This window comes from Rhamphochromis sp. 'chilingali' (assembly GCF_963969265.1).
Source record: "Rhamphochromis sp. 'chilingali' genome assembly, chromosome: 11".
NCBI classification, from domain to species: Eukaryota; Metazoa; Chordata; class Actinopteri; order Cichliformes; family Cichlidae; genus Rhamphochromis; species Rhamphochromis sp. 'chilingali'.
In genome coordinates this window covers 27,375,989-27,384,953 of record NC_137938.1, presented here as the reverse complement: position 1 = coordinate 27,384,953, position 8,965 = coordinate 27,375,989, and the positions used below count along the sequence as shown (strand labels likewise).

Sequence of the window (8,965 nt, the reverse complement as noted above, 5' to 3'; positions counted from 1 at the left end):
GAGAACAGAGTTAGCCAAACAAATCTGAACTCACAAAGTAAGTGAAAGACTTGGTATTGTGTTGTTCTTCCTATCAAGAGAATTGTATAAATGAATAAAATGAACTCAAGAACCCGCACTCTGAATGTGCCTACCTGGAAGCTAAAATATTGATATTGTTGCACAAGGATGCTTTCCAGTTCTTCTCCTGCAGGCCTGCTGAACCCACAAGGTCTGAATGAAACGCCAGCAGTCTGGGAGAAGAATGGGAAAGGCTCAAAGGGTTGAGAGCATTGGGGAAACCATGCTGAATGTCAAACTGAGTGCTAGAGAAGCCAAAGCAACAGCACAATTCTGCACTCAGCTAGCAATCCTGGGCTGGTGATTGAAGTATTTTTGCCGAATCTCCAACATCATAAGTATCACAGAGATCAGTCAAAGGATGGGAGGCCGTCTAAAGTAAAAACAACACAATTATTCTCTTTCTTTTAATAGGAAACATTGGGTGTTAACAAAACGTGTATCAATAAGAGTAATTTGATTCTCCTTGTGTGTGCTCTGTGTTTGTTCCTTTTAATAATAATAATAATAATAATAATAATAATAATAATACATTTTATTTGAAAGTGCCTTTGTTAAGAGAATTTTTATTTTAGTTAAATCATTAAAGTATAATCAAGTAGAAACAAGTATGCCTTATAATCAAGTGTTTATATATTTTCACACGGTAAAGCTTACTGTTGAAAAGAACACAATGTATTCCTTGCTTAAGTGTGTGAGATGTTTGACAAAGACAGGACATATACATGCATTCTTTACTTCAGTGTCTGCGATGTCAGATAAGCATGAATACTGCTGTGTCGTTGTTTTTCAGTTTGTGTGCAGAAGTTAGATAGCTAAGACAATGCCTGAGCTCTCCCCTCTTCAGTTGAAAGAGGAAGTATTATGTAACCCATTTTGCCTTATAAATAAAGCGAGTAAACGGTGCTCGGTGTGTTAGTCTGCTCAGAGACTCTCACCCGTGCGCACGTCTTTGAAACTCTGAGTCGGTCTGCCAGTGTCTCATTTCTCTCTTACTGTGTTTGAACAAATTGTCAACCCTTGACATTTAATTGGTCCTTCGTAGCCGGAGAACTGACTGTTATTTTAACGTCTAGTTTTCCACAGACGGTCTCCATCGGATCCTGACGTCGTGACGCCTGCGCTGGAAGAAATCTGATCAGTAAAACGAAAAACCCGGGAACGTGAATTCGATCTCCGGTCAGCGTTCGGCCTTCACGGCTCCAGGACCCGATGAGCACCGGATCTTAAAACGCAGCGCCACAGTAGAGGTGAATATGACACGCATTCCACCAAGCGCTAAAATACGTTGATATTGAGATTTTCCTTTAAGTAGTGTGTAAACCTAGGTACGCCGACAGATCTCAGTGTCCATGCGGGACTAAGAAGACGACAGGCAAGAGCGAAATTCTAGAAAAATCGCTATTAAAAGTTCCGGTCGCTCTGGGAGTGGCTGCAACGGAACAGGTTTCCGGTCACTCAAGAAGAGTGGCTGAAGGTGAAGGTGTTACACAAATAAATAGGCCTACGGAAAATCTCAATAAAAATCATAGAAACGCGCTTTGTTTGTGAGGAGTGAGTTGTTTTTACGACCCAATACGCGGTCGAACCACTTCTCAAACTGTTTTCCTGTGTACACTCACGTATTGGTAAAGGTGGAAAAAAGGGTTGTGCTTCATCACGTAAAATTGATAACCGCTCTCTCAATTAGTGGGAGAGTAGAAGGCTGTTATCGAAAACCCATTCTCACTTTTTCATGCCAAAGAAGGTGTCACAGTTCTGACGTAATTAGTTCAAAATGGGTAACTCTAAAACTAAAGTAAAATTAACAGCAGATGAAGGATGGTTGGAAAAAAACTGTCCAAATGCAGGAAGAGTCAGTGCAAATAGGTGGAGAAATCCACATAAAATTTATTGCCCAGCCTGGCAAGGCAAATGCAATCAAGAATCAATAACTGCTTTAAAGGCTGCTTTACAAAAAGAATTATTTGAGGAAAAGAGCCAAAAGAAAAAAGCAAAACGCTTAGCAGAATGGCACCTTTTCAAGGCGTGGATGGTAGAAAACGATAAACGCATTGCTAAACGTGCCCAAAAGCAGGACAAAGAAGAGATAGAAGAGATATGAGATGTTATAACTGTGGTAAAATCGGGCACTTTGCTCGAAACTGTAGAAATGTAAGCCAAGAACAGGAAGGTGGAGATGACAGGCGCAGACGCCGTGATGAATGACTAGCACAAGAAAAGGGAAGTGAAACAAGTGAAGGGGAAGTTTACAACATTGAACAACTGCTGCTAGGCTCAGAAGCAAAGCCCACCGTTATAGTGCACGTTAACGGGGTCCCAATAAAATTCCTTTGCGACACAGGTGCTTGTAAAACTGTCCTAACAGTAGAAGTCCCAAATTTAACCTCTTCAAAAGATACCTTAATCGTGAAATCAGCCTCAGGACATGTGACAAAACAGCATCTAACCGACCCCCTTTTTATGTCACATAGAGATAGTGGCCGTGCCTGCAAAAATCAGTGCATCTATGATCCATCTTGTCCACTAAATTTGTTAGGAAGAGATGCTTTAACAAAATTAAAAATAGGAGTTTTTCCTGAAGAAAGTGGCATGAAAGCCAGACTCCTACTCTCTGAAAGTCAGAGCCAAACTGAAGATATTTTTGTTTGTGAAGGTTTAGGTGAGCCAAATTATTACTGGGCCTTAGATTTACCAAAACTTGAACCATTAGAGGCCAAAGCTAATATGTACTTACCTGAGCACTCACATAGACAGGACCCAGCAAAATATCACAACACCTTGTGGTATAAATATGTCCCAGGTCCAGACAAAATTTATGATCAACAAGTGCACAGACTAGGACCGCAAAAACTAGTCCTACAACACCTGTATGTGACACAGAGTGGTAATGCAGTATGCTCAGTGTTACAGACAGATGCAGTGCAGCGCTTAAATAAGATATGCAACCCTCATGTATCTGTTGCACGCAACGACCAAACGCCTTGGTCTGAGTTAGGCACAGTGCTGAGAAATGTAGAAATGGACAGATATGACAAAATAGAGTGTGAGGACTGGCAAAAAGGCCGTAGAACTGGGTGCATGAGGCTAACGCTGTGTTGGCCGGTGACAGCCACACCAGCCACACATTTAGCCACAACAGAGCAAGATGAATGACAAGTATTAACAATTGAAGCACATCCAGAACTAGAGAAGCTGCCACAAACATTATGGTCTCAAGGACCCACGGATGTAGGCCTAATAAAAGGAGCAGATCCAGTAGTGGTGAAAACTACAACCTCATATAGGCCTGTAAAACCACAATATCCCTTGAGTGCAGAGGCAAAAGAAGGTATCAGACCAGTCATAGCAGAGATGCAAAAAGCAGGTATTCTCGTGAAAACTAATGAAGCCACGTGTAATACACCAATTTTTCCAGTAAAAAAGGCTAATACAGGAAAATATCGCTTAGTTCATGATCTAAGAGCAATAAATGAGGTAACAGAGCAGATACCTCCAGTGGTTGCAAATCCACACACAATTCTAAATCAAGTAACACCAAAAGAACGGTGGTTCTCTGTAATAGACTTGTCCAATGCCTTCTTCTCCGTACCTCTGCACCCTGACTCACAGAAGTTATTCGGATTCACCTTTGACAATCAAAAGTATACTTATACAAGGTTGCCTCAGGGATTCCAGAATAGCCCAACTCTGTATGCAGAGGCTTTGAGAAAATCAATGTCATCTTGTACGCTCCCTGCCCCAGGGCAGTTCTTGTTGTATGTAGATGATATATTGATCACAGGCCATACAAAAGATGAGTGCAAAGAAAACACATCAACAGTTTTGCAACATCTCGCAGAGCAAGGCCATAAAGTGTCACAGCATAAACTGCAATTGTGGAGCCAGGAAGTAACATACCTTGGCCACAAATTGACAGGACAAGGCAGGCAGCTGTTAGAGAGCAGAAAGATAGCAGTCCAAAATGCCCCAAAACCAGTAACTAAACAACAAATGATGAGTTTTTTAGGACTGTGCAATTTCTGTAGATGCTGGATTCCAGAATACGCATTACTAGCTCAACCACTACAGAACCTCATTTATGGTAAAGATCTAGCATTAAAAGACAAAGTACAATGGACTCCAGAAGCAGAAAAAGCTTTCGTTGATTTGAAAATAGCACTGCAGACATGTACCGTCTTAGCATTACCAGACTATGGAAAACCTTTCGTTCTCCATGTTGATGGTGCAGGAGGGTATATGAAAGCAGTCTTAACTCAAGCTTTTGGAGAAAAACAACGTCCATTAGCTTTCTACTCATGCAAACTTGACTCTGTAGCTGCTGGATTACCTACCTGTGTTCAGGCATGCGCAGCAGCAGCAGAGGCAGTTAAAAAATGTGCAGACATTGTTCTAGGACATAAATTGATCATCAAAGTCCCACATGCAGTGACCTCTATTTTGCTCCAAGCGAACCTCTCTTTCCTCACGCATGCAAGACAACTTTCTTATGTGGGGATTCTACTTACACAATCACACATAAAAATAGAGAAGTGTGGCCAGCTAAACCCAAGTACACTTTTGCCGACTTCTCTGGACGGAGAACAACACTGTTGCATTCAAAAATTAGAGGAAGATACAAAACCTCGCACTGATATATACAGCTCCCCCCAGAGCAGTTTCAGTAATGTTTTTGTGGACGGCTCAGCGTCAAAAGACATTCACGGTAGAAATTGTGTGGGTTATGCGGTCACAACTGTTGATAAAGTGATAGAAGCAAAAGCTCTCAGCTCCTCAAACTCTGCTCAAAGCGCAGAACTAACCGCAGTCATCAGAGCATGTACTTTATATAAGGGTCAAAGTGTTAATGTTTACACAGACAGTCAATATGTCTATTCAGCAGTTCATCATTTCGCTAAAATATGGCATAACAGAGGAATGACAACTTCCTCAGGCAACACAGTTCAACATGCAAACCTTCTAAAAAAGCTATTAGAAGTAATAACGTTGCCAAAAGAATTAGCACTATGCAAATGTGCAGCTCATCAAAAGGATGACACAGAAATTACGAGAGGAAATAACTTTGCTGACAAAGCAGCAAAAGCAGCTGCAGAAAAACAAATTGATGTTTTAACAACAGAAACCATAGATCTAATACCTTTAGAAATACTAGCAGATGCACAGAAAACAGCATCGCTGAGTGAACAAAAATCTTGGGTGAAAGATGGAGCAGAATTAAAAGACAACCTTATGATGTGTAATGGCAAACCAGTGCTTCCAAAATCTTTGCATAGAACTGCTGCTTTAGTGACACATGGGAAAACTCATGTGTCATCAGGAGGGATGATTAATATTCTTAATAAACAATTCTATACAAAAAATTTTGAAAGTTCAGCACAAGAGTTTATCAGAACATGTATGATTTGCCAAAGACACAACGCACAGGGAAATCTACGTCCAAAGCGAGGGCATTTCCCTATACCACCGCATCCATTTCACACTGTCCACATGGATTTCATAGAATTAAATGAATCACAATCCTCCAAATATGCACTTGTGATAATTGATGTATTTTCCAAGTGGCCAGAAATATACCCAGTGAAAAAAGCAGATGCAATATCAGTAGCAAAATGTCTATGTAATCATTTTATTCCAACGTACGGTATTCCATCTCTGATAAGATCAGACAATGGCACACATTTTGTAAATGAAGTAATAAGTAAAGTTTCTGAAGCTTTAGGCTTCAGCATAAAACATCACTGTTCTTATCATCCACAAAGTGCAGGATTAGTCGAGAGAACTAACGGCACAATTAAACAAAGGTTGAGGAAATGTATGGAAGAGACTAAAAAACCTTGGCCTGAATGTCTAAGCTTGGTTAAATTATGGATGAGAATAACTCAAGGAACAGGTGGTCTAACGCCATTTGAAATCGTACATGGCAGACATTTTCCACTCCCCATAATGAGTGAGCCAATTAATAAATCTATTGCAGAAACAACAATGGCAGAATGGATGACAAAACTATTTGAGAATAAAGAAGTGAGATTAAGCAATCAACTGCCGAGTGACTTTTCTTCAGTTTCTTGCAGGTTGAACCCCGGTGATTGGATTCTGATTAAAGTCCTCCAGCGGAAAAACTGGAGTGCTCCAAAGTGGGAAGGTCCCTTCCAGGTGCTACTTACCACACCCACAGCGTGTAAGATAGCCGAACGAGTTTCGTGGATTCATCAATCCCACGTGAAGAAAGTGTTTGCACCACAATAAGACGCCGGTTCCCCTGACTCTTACGTGAACCCCTGCTGGAGGACAGGGCTGAACGGGTTTCCCGCCCTGTGCTTCCTCGGCAGTGCTACTCACGTGGGAGCTCGGGTGTGCCTGGTCGCCCTGAAGATCAGACTGACCTATCCCACCGAAGAGCAGAACCAATAATAACACCAGGGACGCCTGAATAAAATCTCAACAAGATGACTGAGGAAAACAACCTGATAAATCCAGAAGAAGAACCAGCTTCAGAATCAATGCTAGCACCAGTTCCAGCCCCAAAGCTGTTGTGCTTGGGCGCTTGTGACATCAAACGAAAACTACTCATGTGCTACATATTCTGTCTAATGGCTATCCTCCTGATGACGACACTCTTTTGGTTGATGCCCAGTGGAACCCACAAGACAGTACCAATTATTCTCCGACCTAAGAGGTGGACCCACGACAACTCGCACCTGAAGGAGATAGACAAAGAACACAACCACCCGTGGCTGAACAATGCATGGTACCGGTATGTCCATGACAGAGTGCACAGAGAAGACAATGCCGCAAACTGCTATGTCTGCTCACATATGCCCACGACAGCACTCCATGCCACAGTGTATGGAAAACCCCCAACCAAGGCTGAAGCACTCTGCATATATGACAAAGCCATTACCGGGACCTGCTCAACACCAGGAAAACCTGTGATGGTGATAGGTGGATCCATAAAGGACCAAAACAGCAACACATGCCACAACACTACACAATATATAGTCCCACAGAGTGTAAAGTCTTTAATCTACAACATAACAAACTGCACCCACCAGTACCCAAATATAAACTACACCTGCAATGAAGCCTACTGGGTGCATATAAACGTCAGCCATAGAAAACTGAAATCATTCTCAGTTGTTTTGCCACCTGACATACAACACCCAGTGTGCTTTAACTTCACAGGAGCAACCGGACAAACAGGTACGCCCCAGGGTCTGAAGAAATTAGGACAAAACCGAAACTGCTCCATGATCCTGGCGGCACCAGATTGGGATGGCATCGGCTCATCGACAGGTACATACTGGGTACAGGGCGCAGCTTGGGCGTGTGGCCTGAAAGTCTATTTCATGCTGCCACCAAACAGCACCGGACTCTGTGCCCCTGTTCTGGTATCTGACCACACCTTTAAGATGTCAGTGAACAGCAACACCAGAGCTAAACGTAGCACAGGCCTCAAGCCCCATGATCCATATCTTGGTTCTGATGTACCAGATGACTTCAAACTCTGGACCAAGAGCCAGAAGGTAATACACGCTTTGTTTCCATGGATAGGAGTAGGGAAACACGCACTACGGATAGAAACCCTGGACTATCGTTTTGGATTATTTTTAAATGCTTCAACCCGCATTAATCAAGGACAGAATGAAGAAATTGATGCAATTCGCATCACTGTCATGCAGCACCGAGTGGCTTTAGACATCATTCTCGCAGAGAAAGGTGGTCTCTGCGTATTGTTTAACACTACATGTTGTACCTACATACCTGATAACATCCATTCATTAAACATGACAAATGCTTTGAATGTTTTGAAACAACTGAGCGGCTCTTGGAAATCTCTACTGATTAAAGGCCTGTTGGCCCTTTTCAGTGTGATGTTACTATTTTGCTTTTTCATTGCTTGTATTATCCCATGTCTGAGAAGCATAATGACAAACATGTTCAAGCGTATGTTAGGAAACCATGTCTTGGCTCAGTCAGTTATGGAGGATCCCTATCGTCAGTATGGTATGCTGAGTGTGGGAGAGAGAGAAGAAAATCTCTATGACAATCTTGACAAGCTTGTTGTTTAATTATTTCACTGAATGACGTGCAAGTTGAAAATGTGACTAACAAGTGACTATGCATTGAGTAAAACATGTGAAATATATTAACATCAGGAGGGAATGTTAAGAGAATTTTTATTTTAGTTAAATCATTAAAGTATAATCAAGTAGAAACAAGTATGCCTTATAATCAAGTGTTTATATATTTTCACACGGTAAAGCTTACTGTTGAAAAGAACACAATGTATTCCTTGCTTAAGTGTGTGAGATGTTTGACAAAGACAGGACATATACATGCATTCTTTACTTCAGTGTCTGCGATGTCAGATAAGCATGAATACTGCTGTGTCGTTGTTTTTCAGTTTGTGTGCAGAAGTTAGATAGCTAAGACAATGCCTGAGCTCTCCCCTCTTCAGTTGAAAGAGGAAGTATTATGTAACCCATTTTGCCTTATAAATAAAGCGAGTAAACGGTGCTCGGTGTGTTAGTCTGCTCAGAGACTCTCACCCGTGCGCACGTCTTTGAAACTCTGAGTCGGTCTGCCAGTGTCTCATTTCTCTCTTACTGTGTTTGAACAAATTGTCAACCCTTGACAGCCTTTCAAAACACTCAAGGTCTGTTACACCCCGGCCTAGGCAACCGGCGTGCAACGTATGAAAATAAAAATAAGAAAAAAAAAAAAAAAAAAAAAAAACACACGAGAAACAAACTAAAGCTCTCCACCAAAATCCCAAAACGAAGGTGTCTCAAACGAAAATATTAACAAACCCATTCACAGCTATTTACAACAGACTATTTATTTACAACAAAACACCAAACTATTTACAACACGGGGGAGATCGCGACCATGACCAACTGACACA

The 8,965-nt window shown here is 41.6% G+C and overlaps 1 protein-coding gene across 3 annotated transcripts; it reads left to right on the top strand.

The window, feature by feature from the left end:
- The first annotated feature begins 618 nt into the window (after positions 1–618).
- On the top strand, positions 619–8,635 carry LOC308406534 (uncharacterized protein). Of its 3 annotated transcripts, none has more exons than XM_080897611.1 (2): positions 619–1,310; positions 6,132–8,635. In XM_080897611.1, exon 2 carries the CDS (start codon positions 6,507–6,509, stop codon positions 8,127–8,129), a length of 1,623 nt encoding a protein of 540 aa, XP_080753737.1. In that variant the 5' UTR covers positions 619–1,310; positions 6,132–6,506; the 3' UTR covers positions 8,130–8,635. The 3 variants fall into 3 exon arrangements, with proteins under 3 accessions (XP_080753737.1, XP_080753736.1, XP_080753735.1); XM_080897610.1 differs by having other exon boundaries at positions 6,122–8,635; XM_080897609.1 differs by having other exon boundaries at positions 619–3,860; positions 5,216–8,635.
- Positions 8,636–8,965: the final 330 nt, after the last annotated feature.

What these genes read in the sequence shown, in the direction of transcription:
- LOC308406534 (XM_080897611.1), top strand. Translation starts at nt 6,507, where the DNA reads ATGACTGAGGAAAACAACCTGATAAATCCAGAAGAAGAACCAGCTTCA.